The sequence below is a fragment of the Carassius auratus genome, chromosome 21 (assembly GCF_003368295.1).
Source record: "Carassius auratus strain Wakin chromosome 21, ASM336829v1, whole genome shotgun sequence".
NCBI lineage: Eukaryota > Metazoa > Chordata > Actinopteri > Cypriniformes > Cyprinidae > Carassius > Carassius auratus.
This window is the reverse complement of record NC_039263.1, coordinates 8,757,499-8,780,630: the sequence shown is the minus strand read 5'-3', so window position 1 is coordinate 8,780,630 and position 23,132 is coordinate 8,757,499. Positions and strand designations below refer to the sequence as shown.

Genomic DNA, 23,132 nt, shown 5'->3' with positions numbered 1-23,132 from the left:
ATAAAATGCACTGCACACATCTGAATATTTGGGTTGAACTGCGATGTGGCAAGGGGACGTAACGTCTCCGTTCCCTCCTTCAGGGAACGAGGGTTACATACGTAGCCAAGACGTTCCCTTTCAGTCGGTCATGTTCGACGTTACGAATGGGGTCCCTTACAAAACGCCACATGGCTGTCTTCCAGCGACCCGTGTGAGTGATAGCACCCTGTCGTGAGGCCAGCACGAGTGAGGGCCTATAGCTCGCACAGAATACACTGGGTAGCATATTCCAGCTGGACATAATGCTAGTAGGCTGCCTTCCCGTGGGAGGACTTACAGAAGGCAGGTATCTACCAAGGTGGTGATACATAAGAACTCTGAGGTACCCAGCCCGCAGGGTCGAAGTTTCAACGACAGAGCTGGCAAGGGGCTTGCTGTGGTGGAGAGACTTACTATGGACATACACAAGTGGGATTACCCAGAAAGGGGAATCACAACACATGGAGGCACCTAGTCCCACACATGGCTGACCAAGGGGCATGTACGCAAGTGTTGGACATCAACAGTGCTGGAGGAACCCAGGGTTCTGACTGAGGAACTCACCTGAGGAGAATAGCGCACGCATCCAGTCTGGGGAGTGGAATGGTGCAGCAAGCGGATTGACACCGAGCAGGTCCTTACTGGCCCGAAGGGGCGAGTACCCGGGAGGACACAGGCTCTACACGGAGATTATAAAATCTCGCAAATGTGTTCGGTGTCGCCCAGCCCGCAGCTCTACAGATGTCTGCTAGCGAGGCGCCATGCACCAGCGCCCAGGAGGAAGCTACGCTCCTAGTTGAGTGAGCTCTCACCCCTAGGGGGCATGGCAGGTCTCGAGCCTGATAAGCCAGGACAATTGCATCCACTATCCAGTGGGATAACCTCTGCTTGGAGACAGCCTTTCCCTTCTGCTGGCCTCCGTAACAGACAAAGAGCTGGTCTGAGGTCCTAAGGCACCGAGTTCTGTCCACAGAGCAGCGCCATGGCTGGGTCTGCCTCCTCCAGGGGCAGCGCTTGCAAGTTCACCACCTGATCCCTAAAAGGAGTGGTGGGAACTTTGGCCACGTACCTAGGCCGGGGTCTCAAGATAATGTGAGAGTTAGCCGGCCCGAATTCCAGGCATGCTTCGTCAACTGAAAATGCCTGCAGGTGCCCCCGACCCTCTTCAACGAAGCCAAAGCCGTCAGGAGCGCAGTTTTCAAAGATAAAAACTTTAGCTCTACTGAGAGCAAGGGTTTGAAGGGAGCTCTCTGCAGTGCTGATAGAACCACTGCGAGGTCCCAAGAGGGGACTTGCTGAGGGCGAGGCGGATTGAGCCTCCTTGCTCCTCTCAGGAACCTGATGATCAGATCGTGCCTCCCAAGAGACTTACCTTCAACAGGGTCATGGTGAGCTGAAATGGCAGCCACATAGACCTTTAGGGTGGAAGGAGACAGCCTTCGTTCCAACCCCTCCTGAAGAAAGGAAAGCACTGACTCAATCGGGCATTTCCAGGGGTCCTCACGCCGTGAAGAACACCAAGTGATGAAAAGGTTCCACTTCAAAGCATAGGCATGTCTGGTGGACATGGCTCTAGCTGAAGTGATGGTAGCTACCACCTGTGGTGGCAAGGTACCTAAACCTTCCGTGACCCGTCCAGAACCCACACATGTAGGTTCCACAGATCGCGACGTGGGTGCCAGAGGGTGCCCCGTCTCTGAGAAAGAAGGTCTTTCCTCAGAGGAATTGACCAGGGAGGGGCTGTCGCGAGGAGTACAAGTTCGGGGAATCAGGTCCGGCCGGGCCAAAAAGGCGCAACCATGAGAACCTGCTCCTTGTCCTCCCTTATCTTGCACAACGTCTGTGCAAGAAGGCTCACTGGGGGAAACGCATACTTGCGCAGGCCCAGTGGCCAGCTGTGTGCCAGGGCGTCCGTGCCAAGGGTGCCCTCGGTCAGGGAGTAAAACAACTGGCAGTGGGTATTTTCTGGAGAGGCAAACAGGTCTACCTGAGCGTCTCCGAAGTGTTCCCAAATCAGCTGAACCGACTAGGGGTGGAGTCTCTATTCCCCGGGGCGAGACTGCTGTCGTGAAAGCTCGTCGGCTGCACGATTGAGCCTGCCCGGAATGTGAATGGCACGAAGCGACCTGAGATGCTTGTTACTCCAGAGGAGGAGATGCGGCATGCGGCCACCCTGACGGTTGATGTACGCTACGGTCGCAGTGTTGTCCGTACGGACCAGAACGTGCTTGTCCTTCAGCAGGGCCCTGAAGCGGTGCAGAGCAAGACTTACTGCTAGCAACTCGAGGGAATTGACATGCCACTGAAGTCGGGGTCCTGTCCAGGAGCCTGATGCAGCATGCCCATTGCACATGGCACCCCAGCCCGTGGCAGAGGCATCTGTTGATACAACAACATGTCTGGACACCGGTTCTAGGGGCACGACGGCCCGTAGAAACGAGGGGTCCAACCACGGGGTGAAGTATCAGCGGCAGGCCGGAGTGATGGTCACTCGAAGCATGCCCTGTTGCCATGCCCATCTCGGGACTCTGTCGTGAAGCCAGTGCTGAATCGGTCTCATATGGAGTAGCCCGAGTGGTATGACTGCCGCCGCGGACGCCATATGCCCCAGGCACCTCTGAAACAGTTTCAGTGGAACCGCTCTCTTGCCCTCGAATTGTCTCAATTCAGCAGTGACTGCGCGTGCTCGTTCGTAAGCTGCGCGAACATGGCGACCGAGTCTATTTCCATACCGAGAAAAGAGATCCTCTGCACAGGGGAGAGTTTGCTCTTTTCCCAGTTGACCTGAAGACCCAGTCAGGCGAGGTGTTTGAGCACCAGATCCCTGTGCTCGCACAACCGCTCTCGAGAGTGAGCTAGGATCAGCCAGTCCTCGAGGTAGTTGAGGACACGGACACCTTGCTCCCTGAGAGGAGCCAGGGCTCCCTCCGCGACCTTCGTAAAGACGCGGGGAGACAGAACCAACCCGAATGGGAGAACCTTGTACTGATATGCCTGCCCCTCGAAAGCAAACCGAAGAAACGGTCTGTGTCAAGGAAGAATGGAAACATGAAAGTACGCGTCCTTCAGGTCGATCGCTGCAAACCAATCCATGGGACGAATGCATTAGAAAATGCGCTTGGGCGTTAGCATCTTGAACGGGAGTCTGTGCAGAGCTCAGACGAACCGCTGAATCGCGCCGTCACACCAACACCAGCTCTTGCTTGTAAACACTCGGGTGATTGCAGCAAACGATTTGCTCGGCTCCGAAGCGAAAGCTTGAATGCGAGTTGCTCGCGTTGCTCCTTATATACCCACTCTGCGGGGCGGAGCTCGCGATGCAAATTCCACAGACCAAGGTACTTTGTGTACCATTGGCTCGTTTTGTACCACTCGAAGGTGATTGGGCTCTCGGGCGAGATCCCATTCGTAACGTCAAATGTGACCGACTGAAAGGGAACACAAAAAGGCCTTCTTAGCTACCATAGTTGCAACTCTCGTGTCAGTATAACAAGGTGTTCAACGCACCACAGTTTCCATTCAAAAACGTTTTGTACCATTTTGTAAGGGTTGAACACAGCTCTGGTCTTTATTTTGAATATGCGCCCTTTAGAAGCAAAAAAATTACATATTGTGGCTTTTAATTAATTAATTTTTTTGAGTTTCTTCCTTAATTGAATAGATTTTAAGAAATTTAGCATTGCATCACTTGCTCACCAATGGATCCACTGTACTGTATGGATGCTGACAGAGTAAGAGTCCAAAAAGCTGATAAAAGCCTCACGATAATCAACACAACTTTTTCAGTGGATAATCTAGTACTATGTATAAAAACGTCCTGACTGACACAGCTTTTCACTCAGCAAAAATGTTTATTGGTAGATTGGTGATTTTTTGATTACTTGTGGATTATTGTGATGCTTTTATCAGCTGTTTGGCATTATGACGGCAACCATTCACTGCAGAGTAATGCTAAATTTCACCAAATCTGTTATGATGAAGAACTAATCTACAGCTTGGATGGCCTGAGGGTAAGTAAATGTTAAGAGATTTTAATTATTTTATTTTTTTACATTTTCAAACCATCTTTAAAACTTTGTACAGTGATCTGATTTGATGCTGACACAAAGTTCTCAAAGCTCAATTGTGTTACAGGTAACAGAGGGAGGAATGGATATCACTTGCACATACAAAAGTGTCTTCTTACCTGCCTCCAGCAATGGATGAATTAGCAAAAATGCCTTCCCTAAATGCCTGTTATTTCTCATTCCTCCTCCCTCAACCGGACAACAATGGCACATCTCTATGGTTCTCCCATATGACCCACTTCAGCTTTAGCTCCCTACAAATCCCTCTGTTCACAGGCTCCCTGCATAGGCTAATTCTTGACAAGAGGGCAGAATGTGCTAACTGCTCAGCAAGAAAGGTGCAACACAGTGAGAGATTAATTGAGGAAGAAGCTGTGCTTATATATATATAAAAAAAAAAAAAAATTGTATGAAAAACCTTTCCACAATTAGGCAACTTGTTTGTATGTGTCTAGCAACGTGAATGTTATGTGAAATCAGTAAGAATTTGTCCCACTATTGCTGAAACAACATGAAACCATGTTGAAAACATTTAATAAAATAACTGAATCAGTAATACATATGTAAACACTGGACACTAAAATGAAGATGTCACACAAATTTACAGTGATGTCCAAAGCTCCTACTCTCACAAAGACTGCATTTACTTTATGAAAAATACTGTAAAGAGTAATACAGTGAAATATGTTTTAATTTCATATTTTATTTAAATTTAATGTATTTTATGTAATATATTCAAGTGTAATTTATACCTATGATGGCAAAACTGATATTTTAGCTGACAATTCTCAGTGTTTTCAGTGTCACATGATCCTTCAGAAATAATTCTATTATGATGATTTACTGCAAGACACATTTTGTAATATTTTATTAGTTTTTAGATCTTCTGCCTAATATTTTTGGCCATTTTATTGACCGTGTACAAGGAGTATGCAAGTCATGGTAAATATTAGGTATACATACCATAGATGCGAGTATGGGCAGAAATAAAGTTGCTGTGGCAACATTGCTGGTGCATTCAGTGAAGGTAGCTATCATCAGACACACGACAATGGCAATCGCCCAGGGAGGAATACTTTGAAGAGGTGACATCTGATCTCCAAGCCATTTTGACAGCCCTGATACCTGAGCATTGACCCAACAAAATCAAAAAAAGTTATGGCGATTGAAGCTGACCTTTTGTGTGGTCTTTGATAAAGAACTGCAGGTTATCTTTATAAAGAATGTGACAATGTTTACAGGTGCCAAATACAAAATCACTTGGACAAACAAACATATATACGGATAGCTAAAATGTAAAGATAATTTAGATGTATTCTTGTAAGGGTTAGTATGTGTGTGTGTGTGTGCATATCATTGTATCTAGGTATATTGGAGGAAGCATACAAATTGTGTATCTAACACATTTATTACAGATATAACAAGTATGGGGGGGGGGGGGTTACTAGTGGAGACAACAAGTATTGTTAGAAATAATGATGACAATATAACTAGCAATAATAATAAGGATTTCATTGAGATTGGGAAAGGGTGAAGGACAGTGAATGACCCAAGTAATAATAATGATATTAATAATTAGAGTAATAAATTATACATATATAAATATTAAATATATTATTAGGGTTGCCCCCAAATCCTTAGTGGCTACAACATACCATAGCTTAACCCCAATGCCCATCTAATGCCATAGTGAGATTGCCTAGATGCTGTGGGGCAACAGGGCCACATACTCCCCTCCATCCCCCAACCCAGCTAACAGGGAACGTTCCCATAACTTTCACTAACATTATGTAAAAGTTATGTAAATGTTAGAAAAAAAAAACTTTCCTGACATAATGTTTCTGGAACAGTCTTATAATGTTTTCATAGTTAAAATACATTGTCTTAATGTTGAGGGAAAACGTTTTCATAACAAAGTTCCTGTAACGTCTTTATGATGTTATTTTTACTTGACTGATGTTCTCATAATGTTGAGGGAAAACGTTCCCATAACAACGTTCTTGTAACGTCTTTATGATGTTATTTTTAAATGACTGATGTTCTCATAATGTTGAGCGAAAACATTCCCATAACAACGTTCTTGTAACGTCTTTATGATGTTATTTTTACTTGACTGATGTTCTCATAATGTGGAGGGAAAACGTTCCCATAACAACGTTCTTGTAACGTCTTTATGATGTTATTTTTACTTGACTGATGTTCCCATAATGTGGAGGGAAAACGTTCCCATAACAACGTTCTTGTAACGTCTTTATGATGTTATTTTTAAATGACTGATGTTCTCATAATGTTGAGCGAAAACGTTCCCATAACAACGTTCTTGTAACGTCTTTATGATGTTATTTTTACTTGACTGATGTTCTCATAATGTTGAGGGAAAACGTTCTCATAACAACGTTCTTGTAACGTCTTTATGATGTTATTTTTACTTGACTGATGTTCTCATAATGTTGAGGGAAAACGTTCTCATAACAATGTTCTTGTAACGTCTTTATGATGTTATTTTTAATTGACTGATGTTCTCAATGTTGAGGGATTACGTTCTCATAACAACGTTCTTGTAACGTCTTTATGATGTTATTTTTAGTTGACTGATGTTCTCAGAATGTTGAGGGAAAACGTTCTCATAACAACGTTCTTGTAACGTCTTTATGATGTTATTTTACTTGGTTGATGTTCTCATAACAACGTTCTTGTAACGTGTTTATGGTGTTATTTCATAATGTTGAACAAATACATTCTTAAAACACCATTATTGGAATGGCTTCATTTTAGAAGTGATGGCAACAGAAATTACAAGTGTGGCAAGTATAGTAGACTAGACTATATACCATATTTCTGATCTTTGTTTCTATTTTTCCTATTTGTTTCCTATATTGTCCTAATGACAAATTTGGATACAATTGGTTTATATTATCATATACCTTTGCAATAAATCATCATGTCTTTGATGAACAAAATGTATTTTTTTAGAACAGAATATGACAAATCTTATTTTAAATTAAATAGGCATATGCTATACTGCAAAGGTTATGTCATTTACCAATGCATTTTTCACATATTTTATTACAAACTTTTCCTGAACAAGGTCTACATTGTAAATTGATCTTCAGGTTTTGTACAACACAGGCTTTATTTTATTTTATTTTATTTATTGCGCTAAAGTGGAGAGGACAGAAAAGTGTTGGGTGGAGAGAGTGGAACAGGAACAGCATAGAGTCGGGATTGGAACACCGGTTGGCTACCTAACCAGTAACAATTAGGCAACTGCATCCAAAGTACTGCAAGAGAATCAATCTCGGGAACAAACCAGTGTTGCCAAGAATTGGGCTACTTTAACACTGCTCCGCGGGTTGTTTTTCATGTCCGCGGGTTTAAGCGACACCAATAACGTAATATTTAACTCTAAAATGCTCTAAAAACCCTCACCAAAAATGTGTATTTTACCTCACCGGAATGCAATGTTTATGGGGGGATCCCTAGAAACATAAGTGGACTGGTGTTGTGAAAATCTGGCAACCCTGAAACAAGCCGTCTTTCAGGTTCTGACGTCATCACGGTGTGTATGCTCCATGCAGCGCCGTTTTCAAACCAATGGAATTCAAAATCTGCAGCTCATCTTTATATATGTCTACTTCTGAGGCCAGATCGCAGCCATTCTAACAGGTGAATCGATTACACATTAAGTTTGGTTTTTTTGCGTTTAATATGCAAATTTGTATGACCGGGTAGCTAAATAGTTTAGAAGCTTGCAGTTATTTATGCGGGAGACAATTAACTTATAAGTTAATTGATTAAATGTAATTAAATGTCTCCTATATATAGGCTAACGTTATTTGTTGTTGTGTGGGATTTACTTTGAAGGCCTTTGTTAAATTGAACTCCTATTTGTGTGCAGACAGGCTTTGCCGCTTTATATTTGATAAATTACTGAATCTTACACTTTTCATAACATTCAGTTTTAATGCAAAATACGTATTAACATTAGTCGTGTTTCCATTGTAGGGCCAACAGCAAGTGCATGCCGGCAGTCTTTCCACTGTTATTTAAGGGGCTTCTTCGGGCCTTGGTCCAAAGTAAGCCCGGTTTTGAGGAGTGGTTACGAGCAAAGTTTGAGTCAGGAGAAGCTCAACACTGCTGCTCATTTTCCATAATGTCAGGATAACAAAAACAATTACCAGTTGAAAACTCACTTTCAAACACCAGCGAGTGTTTGAAATACAGTTACTTCCGATGGGGATTCTGATCACTACACGAGTCAGAAATATATTAATACGCCATGCTAAAGGATACGTACTTGCTTAAAGGCCATTAATGTCTTACAAACATTTTTTTTGCCTGTAAATGTCATAATCACTCAACTGAATAAAATCAGGTTATTGTAATTGCTATACTTTTCTGTGACTGTTAGTTGCACATATAGGCTAATTAGACAATTAATCAGCTATATGTCAATACTTAAAGTTATCTCTCTCTCTCTTTCTCTCTTACAGTTACTTTTCAAAAGTTTCTCAAACATGGAGTCTGACATGAACAAGGTATGATTTATTTTATTTTATCATTACAAAAAGAGAGTGGTTAGTACTTCAAGGTTGTAAGAGTTTGCACTTGGAACACAGTGTCATATGCATTGTTGTAACTCCAGCTGTATGTGACCTTTGTAGAGGTGGAGTGGTGTAGTGGGCTACAGCACAGCAAAACAAACCAAACACCAAAGCAACCCTGTGTTTTCCATATTATTTTATATTATTATGCACACAGTTTTATTTTTCTTGGTGCAGATATTGCTGTGTAGCAAGATCGATTGGCTGAGCCTCATGGGAGGCAACACACCTGGAGAGTCGGTCAGAAGACTGCTTAGGAAACTCGGGACGAATGCTCTATGGGCCCAATATAGTCTTAAAGGCCGCAAAGGAAAGAATAATTTCCAGGAACTGGAAATATGTAATGTCATAATCTGTGAGTTGTTTCTCAGTTGTTTCTTATTCCAAACATTTTATAGTAAGTCGCAGAAGATAAACTTTATTTTCAGAGCAAGCTAGGCCAAAGAATGCATATGAGTCATTGATGAAATGAGCAGTATATTTGATATACTGTATGCTTAACCATCATTTATTGTAAGTAGCAGTAATATATTTGGTTTTTGTGTATCTTAACTGGATTTTAAGATGCCTGTCGTCGAACACACACCAAGGTGCTGGAAAAAGTAATTGAGGACTTCATATCAGAAACACTGAAGTTGGCCCACTTTATATTAGGTGGCCTTAACTACTATGTACTTATATAAAAAAGTACAATGTACTTATTGTGTTCATATTGTATTGTAAAACAATTTTGCTGCTATTGAGGTGGGATAGGGGTAAGGTTAGGGAGAGGATTGGAGGTATGGGTAAGTTTAAGGGTGGGTTAAGGTGTAAAGTATGGGTCAACAGTGTAATTATAAATGTAATTACAGAAATTAAATACAGATGTAATTACATGTAGTTTTTTTATTATATATAAGTACAATGTAAAAACATGTATGTACATAATAAGTACATTGTACTAAAGTATTAATTAAAATGTAAGTACATAGTAGTTAAGGCCACTTAATATAAAGTGGGTCCCTGAAGTTTGCACCACACAGAGATAAGGTAAGGCTTTTTTAGTTTGTAAAACATTAATAAGGAAAACATAACACATATAATACAGATTATACTGTATACTAATACTATGTTTTGTTTCCATAGATGCTACAATCTAAGGTGTCACTTCAGGCTGAAGCAGAGACTTCGGGAAAAGAAGACACACACAGAACACACTTAATTAGTTGTTTTACACACAGAACGTATTTTATGTAAGATTTGGAATGTTTCAGTTTGTGGAATGTTTGAGTATATAAAATGTGAAAGTTAAGATATCAGTTATGCCATTTTTTTTTTCATTTAAATGTACTGTACGTTACAGTATACTTAAAGTATCCTTGGCAAAATGTAGACTAATACAATATGAATGAAAATGATCAAATATATTAAAATATGAAAAATGTTTATGTAGTGTCTTGAAGTTTTTGGTGTTGACAAATATACAGTCAGGTCCATAAATATTGGGACATCGACACAATTCTAATCTTTTTGGCTCTATACACCACCACAATGGATTTGAAATGAAACGAACAAGATGTGCTTTAACTGCAGACTTTCAGCTTTAATTTGAGGGTATTTACATCCAAACCAGGTGAACGGTGTAGGAATTACAACAGTTTGTATATGTACATCCCACTTTTTAAGGGACCAAAAGTAATGGGACAGATTAACAATCATAAATCAAACTTTCATTTTTTAATACTTGGTTGCAAATCCTTTGCAGTCAATTACAGCCTGAAGTCTGGAGATCAATTAGACATTAGCGTACGCTGGGTTTCATCCCTGGTGATGCTTTGCCAGGCCTCTACTGCAACTGTCTTCAGTTCCTGCTTGTTCTTGGGGTATTTTCCCTTCAGTTTTGTCTTCAGCAAGTGAAATGCATGCTCAATCGGATTTAGGTCAGGTGATTGACTTGGCCATTGCATAACATTCCACTTCTTTCCCTTAAAAATCTCTTTGGTTGCTTTCGCTGTATGCTTCGGGTCATTGTCCATCTGCACTGTGAAGCGCTGACCAATGATTTCTGAAGCATTTGGCTGAATATGAGCAGATAATATTGCCCGAAACACTTCAGAATTCATCCTAATGCTTTTGTCAGCAGCCACATCATCAATAAATACAAGATAACCAGTTCCATTGACAGCCATACATGCCCACGCCATGACACTACCACCACCATGCTTCACTGATGAGGTGATCATGAGCAGTTCCTTTCCTTCTCCATACTCTTCTCTTTCCATCACTCTGGTACAAGTTGATCTTTGTCTCATCTGTCCATAGGATGTTGTTCCAGAACTGTGAAGGCTTATTTAGATGTTGTTTGGCAAACTCTAATCTGGCCTTCCTGTTTTAGAGACTCACCAGTGGTTTACATCTTGTGGTGAACCCTCTGTATTCACATGGTGAAGTCTTCTCTTGATTGTTGACTTTGACACACACATACACCTACCTCTTGGAGAGTGTTCTTGATCTGGCAGTAGTCCTATCATACACTTTATCTCAAGTCTTGATGATTTATGACCCTGATTTATGGCCTGATTTATGGCCGTACAGTCCGTGTAGATTGACAGGTAGTCAGAAGTGTGCATGGTCAGTTTGGATTGATTTATGACTATAAGGCCTGTCAGTCAAAGCGGTTGCCATGCCACTGGGTCCTGTGACCCTTGATTGACATGGCAGAGGTGTGTAAATCAAAAGATCAAAGAGATCTCAGATTTGACTTGTGTTGTGTTTATTACTGGATATATGATGGTTGTATCTGTTACCAGAGCAGTGGGGGATTTCTTATGATGGTTGTATCTGTAACCAGAGCTGTGGGGGGTTTCTGTGAAGTTCCTTTCTGGCTTGTTGTTCACACCTAAAGACAGTGGGAGGTGTTTGGGTTCTTCCTGGGAAAAAAAATAGCTGTGCAAAAGTGAGGGTTTTGACGTCTTGACAGGATCAATGTTTGTTTGATCTATATGGTATTGATACCTAGGCACCGACAGGCCGCATGCTCCCCGTCTACAAACACATTTGAAAAGGAGGACGATGTCTGGTGTCTTTCCAGGTGAGAATTTCAAAGAGTGAGAGAGACAATTATCTAAATCATCAACTAACCAAGCCGCTGAAGAGATAAATAATTGAATGTTATCTGGAATTAATAAAATCAAACAGGCATTACTTAATGTTAAGAAAATACTATCCATAATTGATGTGTAAAAGGATTTGAAATCTCACGCTAATTTTAAAACCGACTTTAAACACACACACACACACACACACACACACAAATTGGTTTTCCATGTTCTATGGGACATCCCGTAGACGTAATGTTTTTTAGACTGTACAAATTGTATTTTGCATCACCATACACCAACCTTACACTTAAACCTACCCCTTACAGAAAATTTCGTTAATTTTAAGATTTTCAAAAACACTTCATTCTGTATGATTTATAAACTTGTTTCCTCACAGGGACAAAAACAATCCCCAAGGATTTTGAATATTGCCATCATTGTTTCCCATAACATGGGGAATACCTGAACCACACAAACACACACACACACACACATACACACACACAGTAAAACTGAGTAAACTAAATTTTATTTATGAGCAAATTCGTATTTGTTGTTTTTACTTTGTGTTATGTAAGAAATGTTTTAATTTAATAATCTAACCTGTAGTATGTGTACTGTAAATGAACAAATATACATTTAGCTTAAACTCAGTAAAATAATTACACCTACCATTTTAAACATGTTTAAAAGATTACACATTGTGTGTCACTAAAGCAAGGCACACTGTCTATTGTCTTAAAAAATGTTTAAATAACCTGATGACCAGCATTGTTTCTTTGATCATTTATGCACACAAGTGCTTTTTTCGCACGAGTAGAAAACTCTTTGGATGTGTTTGGCAAAAACATCATTTCTACATCTTAAATGTATGACTGAACTTTTCTCATTCGACAGAAATACTATTTTCTAATTATTTACCCGGCCTATAACACTTGGTGTAAATGTTCTTACCTAGAACAGAAAACATACACTTTGACTATTTGACTATTTTGTAGGCATCATGTAATGTTAAATGGTTTACAAAAAAATTTTTTGCACCAGCAGCTGTGATTTTCAAAATGAAAGAAATGTACAAGCTAATTAGCATTAACTATTATCATCATTTCCTTTTGACTCTGATAAACTGGTAATGAATTTTCTATGCAAGTGACACGATATACAGTTCTCATACTATTTGTGTAGATAGCTGTACTAAAACATTTATGACTATTTTTGCATGCCAGCAGATTATGTCAAGGGTGTTTCACATCTAAGAATCACAGTTTTGTAAATGACATTTTTTTTTACACCTCAAGATTTAGCCATATCAAGATTTTGGACGGCCGTTCACAATTTGTTTGTTGGACTGTACGTTTTTAGGTGATCTCTGTGTGGTGTCATCATAATAGGAATAAATGAAAATTAAGAAATTAAGTTACAGTTTTTCTCTTCGAGATATTTCTTTTAGTGCAACTTTGTGTCTGTCCAAAAAGTGTGATCACATGAAGCATCGACACAACAAAAAATTAAGTCTAGCTGTTTTACACTTAAAACTATTACAACCTAAACAAATGAAACGGTTCCACTGAAAGATGCCCACTCGTTTAAGTTTGAGCATGTTAAAGTTTCCACACTCCTGTGTAGAGATACATTTTATCCATAACCTTTTGTGTATTCACGTGACCAAATCACTAAGAAAGAGAGTATAGCAAGAAAGCAAATGTTTACAATGCATATAAAATTCAGAATACAATTGTTAAAAAAAAATTATGTTGATTTGTAAATGGTATTTTTATTAATCCACTAGATTAAGTCATCTTGTTCAGATAGCAGGTGAAACCATTCACATTTTGTTTGTTTGGCCGTTTTTGTTTGAAGACTCCTGTAAGTTCATGCTAACTCTCGCGTAGGAAAGAGTGCAGGGTGAGCACATCCTATTCATTTAAGAAAAAGTATTAAACATTTGACCAAACTTTTTTATTATTTTGACAAAACACAACAACATTAAAGAATGTTATAAGAACGTTCCTATGGCCATCTTCTTTGACTCAAATGAAGCAACATCTCTGGTGTACGTAAGCATCTACAATGTGTGTATGTGCTAAACATCTGTTTCTCCACTTCTGCCAGATTTGTTAGATGGGCTTTTGTTGTAATACAGACACATTTGAGAACTATGATGTTCTCACTTTTGTAATGGTTATAGAAAAATTCAAACATAACTTTTGCATACGGAGCAAAACTGACTAAAAAATCACTGAATTAAAAAATGCAAAAGTGTGTACGGCATTTGGCAAAACAGGATTTTAGCTGTAATGAGCACATAAGACAAAAATTGTCAATGTGTGACTTGTAAATATATTCTATTTTATTTTATTTATTTATTTATTTTTACCAGAGATAGTCGACTGATCTGTTTACATGTTGTTTTGCCGTTTCTGATGAAGAGTTTTCTCTGACTGTGGTCAAACATACAGTGCCTGTTCATAGGAATTTTTACAGCATAACTACAGCATAAAAATATCGCCCCTACATCTAGAGCTCTTGGTCATATAGCTGATGATGATGTTCACATTTTTATTTGTCGTACTCGTTAGTTTCAACATTTCTACTGGACATTAAAGAGTAGGCCTATGTGTACTCCCTTTATGTCAGAAGCATTAACATCTACTGTGTGCTAAGAATTTTCTGCTTTCTCCACTTTTGGTGGATTTACTAGAGGGACTATGTGACCTTGTTGTAATGTGATTACGTTTAAGATCCATATGATTGCACTAAACCCCCTTGAATAGGTTATAGACATACTCTTTTATACAGGAAATGTTTCCACAACAGAAATATGTATCAGAATAACAAATACCTAATTTGAAAATATGAAATCCTCTCTTCTAAACTATTGTGAAAACTTTTAATGTTGATCCGGCCCACCAGCCGTGTATCTTTTTCATTATTTTTTAGATAAAGACTATTCTCAGAGTTTGGTAAACAGGCAAAAACATGAACAAAATGTAGTACAAGATGATTAAATGATTGTCAAGAGACTGTTTAAACTGAGATTGTGATGCACTTTAGAGCTTTTTCTGGTCTACCAGTGTCACAAAGACACAAAATTTTCAATCAACTTGAAAATGAGTCCTGCCATTTTCTGTTCTGACTGTTACACTTAATACAAACCCATCTATTACACTTAAAGTTAGACATTAAAAGTCATGGATGCCACAGGAACTATTTCCTTTCTCTGTTTCTCTAAACATCACACTGGTAAATAAACCAGAGATCACATGTAGAAAGAATTCATTGAAAGGGGCATGTTTTAGTCCATTTTAGATGGTCTGCACCAACACATGTTTTAGATGTTTTAGGTATTCATCAGACTAACAGGTTTGATTCGGGAAACACACACAACTGGAACTGAGTGTTGTCATGTCTTTATAATTGATCTACTTTTACTTTTAAAACAACACAGTGTGAAATTATGGTCTTCGACAGCATGGGCCCCTGAAATGTTGTAGTATATCTTTGTTTTCACAAAAATATCTAAACATTTATCTATCTTAAAATATTAGTTATTACGTGTTTACAAAGTTGTCATGTCTGACGTTTACATTTTTAAGAACATCTGATATAGTTTATCATCTTTTAAATTTTATAACGTATATTTCACCAAACCTTGACGCCTGAAAAACGGGTTTAGCATCAGTCCACATTTCAGTTGTTAGCCAGAAAATGCAAGTGAGCCGAGATTTCATTACTGAGATTATCTACATGATGTGAAACTAGCTCACAGTTACATTAGAGTTTTGGGGTTCTAGTTTATGTTGAATAGTGTTTGTTACTGCTCCAAATGTTTAACACCACATTACTCCATTGTGAAGATATGTACTGTACAAAAAGTTTTTCACTGTAGTAGTCCAACTCTGAAACCAGACCAAACAAAAATGAACTTGAGCCTTAGTTGTGGCAGAATTAAAATGTTTTCTTTTTATCTTTCCATGATTTGTGCGTGTTGTTCTGAACCACGGTTTCATTTTTAACATCACAATCGTATTGTATTGTCATGCATGATTGTAAAGAGTTTTGTGTGTGTCAGTCTCTGGATTTTTTTTTTTTTACAAACATGTTAGCGAGCTCTTTGTGTTCTCTGCTTTACCGTGTTTATATACGTCAGAATTCTTTAAATTTGCTCGATTAAATTAAGTATTTAACACAGTTTTGGGTAATGTGTGTGTGAATATAGAGGATCTTTACAAATATTTTTTCTTGAAATATCCATGTAACACTCTGAATCGAGACTGCTTCTTTTAAATATAACATTAACACATTCATAATAATTATAGTTCTCGGCCAATTTGTACATTATTAAATTATATTAGTGGTCATCACAAACTTAAGGTGTAAACAAAACTACCTTGCAACAGTGTGCTTTAGATTTACTAGAAAGATCATTTGAATGCTTTGGTCGCAAGGAAAACATACATTGTTCAAGAGAAAATAATCTCACTGAATGTGCTAAAGCATCCAATGTTTTATGACTACTGAAGGTGTCACATCCTTGTTTGTTTCACACCTGTGGGCTCTTACCTACATTCCAAGTGTGATATTTAAAAAAGGTTTAGGGGCATATAGTTAACCACAGAAGACTTTCTGCATGCTCCTGTTACAATGACTGCCGCAGCTCCAAACAGTCCTGAAACATCTAGAAGAATGATGTGTGACACACCGCAAAGAAGTTCTGCTGAAATGAGAGAGGAGCTGACTTTTGTACCAAGGAAAAAATCAAGGGAAGAGCATAAGAAAAGTTCTCAGTGAAGATGAAGATATTGTGAAACAAGATTTCACTGTGTCATATGATCGGGTGGGGAGATTTGTGTTTGACAAAGAGTTGCAGATTGTGAAGCTCTACGTTTTGGAATCTCATGCAGATAAATAAACGTCGGGAGGACTTTGAAACAAACTTTGACTCTGATGAGTCTGATCGTGACTGGCCTCTTCCTGAGGTCAACTCTTATGAATGCTGCAAAAAGAGACTATATTTTGAGCAATGTGACATACCCATGTTGAACACAATTTTTTCAATGATAGGTAAGCTGTTTCAGTCAATTTAAATTTATTTTAAAACCGAATGATCAGTCGTATAATAGTGTATTCGGTATAACAAACCTGAACAATGATGTTGTAATGTTTCTTTTTCAGTGTTTACTCACCCTTCTATGTGTTCCTTGCTCTATGTTTAATAAATGGCTGTCGGATTAAGTTTTCCTAATACACAATACATTACCGTTACTTGAAACAAGTGTCTTAACAAAAATCCTAATAAACCTCGTAATCTTTAATCCAAATATCTTCCAGTGAAAATGACAGAATTCTCTTTGGTGACATAAGATAGGCTTCACCGGTCAAAACACATCCCTAATTCCTCTAATCCTTTAGAGTGCAACACCCCCATCTCAACAACCAACCAAGCAACATTTGAAACGTAGAAACAAGACCACCCATTTTTATTTTTTTGTTTAAATGTACAGAAGATCCACCACTACTTCCTCGTGACTATGGCTAGTCTTCATCCCCTGTGAGTGGCTGACCTCATAAACTCTGCAGTTATCGCAGGTTTTCCTAGATCTGCGAACAAGGGTTTTACAGCACGGTCAACGGAGCTACTGCAACATCTTGTTGAGCAAAACATTATCTACATGGGCTGACAGAATCAGCTTCAACAATCAAATTTGTCTGAAACTGATGCACTCTCTAATTTTTCAAATAATAAGGCTTCGACGGATCTGAACAATAAACCAGAAATTGAAACTGAAATTGCACAAGGCCTGGATCGTCGTGGATTAATACAGTCAGTTCGGATTCTGGCAAATGGTGACAGCATTCTACAGTATATTGATTAGGGTACAAAGTCTATCTCTTCTATTCTGAAAAGGATGTCTGACGCTGGGCAAAAGCAGATGGATTGCAACTGGAGTTCTGGTGTCACTACGGATGATCAGATGAAGTGCGACTGCACCCTGGGTGAAGCGTGTCATGTAACAGACTATGTAGAAACTATGTTTAAACAGCGTTACCGAGAACAAATGATCAAACTGATGCATGCGGTCATAGAGAATCCAAATCATGATTGTACCGGGGATACCAAGTGTGTAAAAAATCTTAAGAATGAAATGAATGTTGTAAGAAGCCTGAAAAATAATCCAAGGCCTGATTTGACTAGTATGTTTATTACCAGTAAAGAATCAGTCTGTGTAACGACTAGAAAAGTTCTGGATGTGGTGTCTGAATGTGACGATGAGATGGACATTAACAAGGTTCTCTGTCTGTGTACATGTGTAACAGATTTATGTACATTGTTGGTTTCAAAAAATTATGGTTCCATGACATGTGAGATTGTTCAAACTTACGTCAACTACATACTAGAACAAAACATGCTGGCCTGTAGAGATTTTCTTTTCTGGCTAGACCACCTGTAATGTCATTATTACTGTTTGTTAGTAATGCCAATTTGACCATTTTCTTCACTACTTCAGTGTATGAATGTATATTCAAAAATGTATTGTTGAAATAAAATGTTGAATCACATTTTAATCTTTCGTGGTTTATAAAACAATGGGCCTGAGCCCTGAGCTCATGAAAAATGTGTTAATGTTATATTTAAAATAAGCAGTCTTGGTTCAGAGTGTTACATGGATATTTCAAGAAAAAATATTTGTAAAGATCCTCTATATTCACACACACATTACCCAAAACTGTGTTAAATACTTAATTTAATCGAGCAAATTTTAAGAATTCTGACGTATATAAACACGGTAAAGCAGAGAACACAAAGAGCTCGCTAACATGTTTGTAAAAAAAAAAAAAAAAATCCAGAGACTGACACACACAAAACTCTTTACAATCATGCATGACAATACAATACGATTGTGATGTTAAAAATGAAACCGTGGTTCAGAACAACACGCACAAATCATGGAAAGATAAAAAGAAAACATTTTAATTCTGCCACAACTAAGGCTCAAGCTCATTTTTGTTTGGTCTGGTTTCAGAGTTGGACTACTACAGTGAAAAACTTTTTGTACAGTACATATCTTCACAATGGAGTAATGTGGTGTTAAACATTTGGAGCAGTAACAAACACTATTCAACATAAACTAGAACCCCAAAACTCTAATGTAACTGTGAGCTAGTTTCACATCATGTAGATAATCTCAGTAATGAAATCTCGGCTCACTTGCATTTTCCGGCTAACAACTGAAATGTGGACTGATGCTAAACCCGTTTTTCAGCCGTCAAGGTTTGGTGAAATATACGTTATAAAATTTAAAAGATGATAAACTATATCAGATGTTCTTAAAAATGTAAACGTCAGACATGACAACTTTGTAAACACGTAATAACTAATATTTTAAGATAGATAAATGTTTAGATATTTTTGTGAAAACAAAGATATACTACAACATTTCAGGGGCCCATGCTGTCGAAGACCATAATTTCACACTGTGTTGTTTTAAAAGTAAAAGTAGATCAATTATAAAGACATGACAACACTCAGTTCCAGTTGTGTGTGTTTCCCGAATCAAACCTGTTAGTCTGATGAATACCTAAAACATCTAAAACATGTGTTGGTGCAGACCATCTAAAATGGACTAAAACATGCCCCTTTCAATGAATTCTTTCTACATGTGATCTCTGGTTTATTTACCAGTGTGATGTTTAGAGAAACAGAGAAAGGAAATAGTTCCTGTGGCATCCATGACTTTTAATGTCTAACTTTAAGTGTAATAGATGGGTTTGTATTAAGTGTAACAGTCAGAACAGAAAATGGCAGGACTCATTTTCAAGTTGATTGAAAATTTTGTGTCTTTGTGACACTGGTAGACCAGAAAAAGCTCTAAAGTGCATCACAATCTCAGTTTAAACAGTCTCTTGACAATCATTTAATCATCTTGTACTACATTTTGTTCATGTTTTTGCCTGTTTACCAAACTCTGAGAATAGTCTTTATCTAAAAAATAATGAAAAAGATACACGGCTGGTGGGCCGGATCAACATTAAAAGTTTTCACAATAGTTTAGAAGAGAGGATTTCATATTTTCAAATTAGGTATTTGTTATTCTGATACATATTTCTGTTGTGGAAACATTTCCTGTATAAAAGAGTATGTCTATAACCTATTCAAGGGGGTTTAGTGCAATCATATGGATCTTAAACGTAATCACATTACAACAAGGTCACATAGTCCCTCTAGTAAATCCACCAAAAGTGGAGAAAGCAGAAAATTCTTAGCACACAGTAGATGTTAATGCTTCTGACATAAAGGGAGTACACATAGGCCTACTCTTTAATGTCCAGTAGAAATGTTGAAACTAACGAGTACGACAAATAAAAATGTGAACATCATCATCAGCTATATGACCAAGAGCTCTAGATGTAGGGGCGATATTTTTATGCTGTAGTTATGCTGTAAAAAATCCTATGAACAGGCACTGTATGTTTGACCACAGTCAGAGAAAACTCTTCATCAGAAACGGCAAAACAACATGTAAACAGATCAGTCGACTATCTCTGGTAAAAATAAATAAATAAATAAAATAAAATAGAATATATTTACAAGTCACACATTGACAATTTTTGTCTTATGTGCTCATTACAGCTAAAATCCTGTTTTGCCAAATGCCGTACACACTTTTGCATTTTTTAATTCAGTGATTTTTTAGTCAGTTTTGCTCCGTATGCAAAAGTTATGTTTGAATTTTTCTATAACCATTACAAAAGTGAGAACATCATAGTTCTCAAATGTGTCTGTATTACAACAAAAGCCCATCTAACAAATCTGGCAGAAGTGGAGAAACAGATGTTTAGCACATACACACATTGTAGATGCTTACGTACACCAGAGATGTTGCTTCATTTGAGTCAAAGAAGATGGCCATAGGAACGTTCTTATAACATTCTTTAATGTTGTTGTGTTTTGTCAAAATAATAAAAAAGTTTGGTCAAATGTTTAATACTTTTTCTTAAATGAATAGGATGTGCTCACCCTGCTCTCTTTCCTACGCGAGAGTTAGCATGAACTTACAGGAGTCTTCAAACAAAAACGGCCAAACAAACAAAATGTGAATGGTTTCACCTGCTATCTGAACAAGATGACTTAATCTAGTGGATTAATAAAAATACCATTTACAAATCAACATAATTTTTTTTTAACAATTGTATTCTGAATTTTATATGCATTGTAAACATTTGCTTTCTTGCTATACTCTCTTTCTTAGTGATTTGGTCACGTGAATACACAAAAGGTTATGGATAAAATGTATCTCTACACAGGAGTGTGGAAACTTTAACATGCTCAAACTTAAACGAGTGGGCATCTTTCAGTGGAACCGTTTCATTTGTTTAGGTTGTAATAGTTTTAAGTGTAAAACAGCTAGACTTAATTTTTTGTTGTGTCGATGCTTCATGTGATCACACTTTTTGGACAGACACAAAGTTGCACTAAAAGAAATATCTCGAAGAGAAAAACTGTAACTTAATTTCTTAATTTTCATTTATTCCTATTATGATGACACCACACAGAGATCACCTAAAAACGTACAGTCCAACAAACAAATTGTGAACGGCCGTCCAAAATCTTGATATGGCTAAATCTTGAGGTGTAAAAAAAAATGTCATTTACAAAACTGTGATTCTTAGATGTGAAACACCCTTGACATAATCTGCTGGCATGCAAAAATAGTCATAAATGTTTTAGTACAGCTATCTACACAAATAGTATGAGAACTGTATATCGTGTCACTTGCATAGAAAATTCATTACCAGTTTATCAGAGTCAAAAGGAAATGATGATAATAGTTAATGCTAATTAGCTTGTACATTTCTTTCATTTTGAAAATCACAGCTGCTGGTGCAAACAATTTTTTTGTAAACCATTTAACATTACATGATGCCTACAAAATAGTCAAATAGTCAAAGTGTATGTTTTCTGTTCTAGGTAAGAACATTTACACCAAGGGCCCTATCTTGCACCCAGCGCAATTGACTTTGTACACCGACGCATGTGTCATTCCTATTTTGCACCCGCGCAAAGCGCGCTTTTCCCTCCACAGAAGCACGTCGCTAAACTAGCGAATGAACTTGCGCTCCCTGGGCGGTTCAGCGCAAAAAAGGAGGCGTGTTCCGGCGCAAACAATCCCTGGTGCTATTTTGATGTTCCATTAAACAATTGCGCCACTGACCAGAAAAAACCTAGTCTAAAGTCAGTGGCGCGTTGCGCGTTGTTCATTCTGCTATTTTAAGGGCGCATGCTTGACCATAATGTGCACAACGCGCATACACTTTGTTCATGTAATCTACACAGATGCAACAGTTATTTTTGCAAATCATAAATTGTTACACTTAAAAAAAATATTAACACATGAGATGACGGAAATCATTTTGGTGTGCCACGAAGATGTGAAAAAATAGGCATAAATCTAGCTTACAAATTATTCAGGCTAATTGTAGTAATTAAGGATCAGACCTGTTTGAGGTCATATATGTATAAGGACATCTGACAAATTGGTTTGTCCGTCAAGAACCAGGAAAAAAAAAATCGATGAAACAATTGTGGCTATTTCCTCCCACGCCTGTTTAACCGACGCTATTTTGGGTGGGTTTCTCCCATCCCCATACAACACAACTTCTCTGTCTTTCACTGCTCTTACAAGAACATCAGTCTCCTCGGCTGTGAACCGCTCCTGGCGTGCGCCTGGTAAATACGCCATAATAATAGCAATCCATAATGGAACTTGCGCACCTGCTTTTAAAGGGAATGTTGGATGACGCTCTGATTGGTTTATTTCACGTTACGCCCAAACCACACCTATGAATAATGAAGCTGCTTCAGACCAACCCACTTTAGATTTGCGCCGGGCGCAAGAGCCATTTATCCCGCCGGGAAAATAGCAACAGCGCCGAGACCCGCCCACAAAGTTACTTGCGCTTCGCGCTTTGACACTTGCGTTTCAGATCGTTAAAATAGGGCCCCAAGTGTTATAGGCCGGGTAAATAATTAGAAAATAGTATTTCTGTCGAATGAGAAAAGTTCAGTCATACATTTAAGATGTAGAAATGATGTTTTTGCCAAACACATCCAAAGAGTTTTCTACTCGTGCGAAAAAAGCACTTGTGTGCATAAATGATCAAAGAAACAATGCTGGTCATCAGGTTATTTAAACATTTTTTAAGACAATAGACAGTGTGCCTTGCTTTAGTGACACACAATGTGTAATCTTTTAAACATGTTTAAAATGGTAGGTGTAATTATTTTACTGAGTTTAAGCTAAATGTATATTTGTTCATTTACAGTACACATACTACAGGTTAGATTATTAAATTAAAAC

At 38.3% G+C, this 23,132-nt stretch overlaps 1 protein-coding gene across 2 annotated transcripts in view; it reads right to left on the bottom strand.

Annotated features, from left to right (window-relative positions):
* Positions 1-23,132, bottom strand: part of slc13a5a (solute carrier family 13 member 5a) — a 72,474-nt gene that overhangs the window by 8,685 nt on the left and 40,657 nt on the right. The window contains exon 10 of one of the 2 annotated variants that reach the window (XM_026195727.1): positions 5,052-5,213. The exons of the other annotated variant lie outside the window; for it this stretch is intronic. Coding sequence (XP_026051512.1) covers positions 5,052-5,213 — 162 coding nt within the window. The remainder of the gene's footprint in view (positions 1-5,051; positions 5,214-23,132) is intronic. 2 annotated transcript variants of the gene reach the window in all.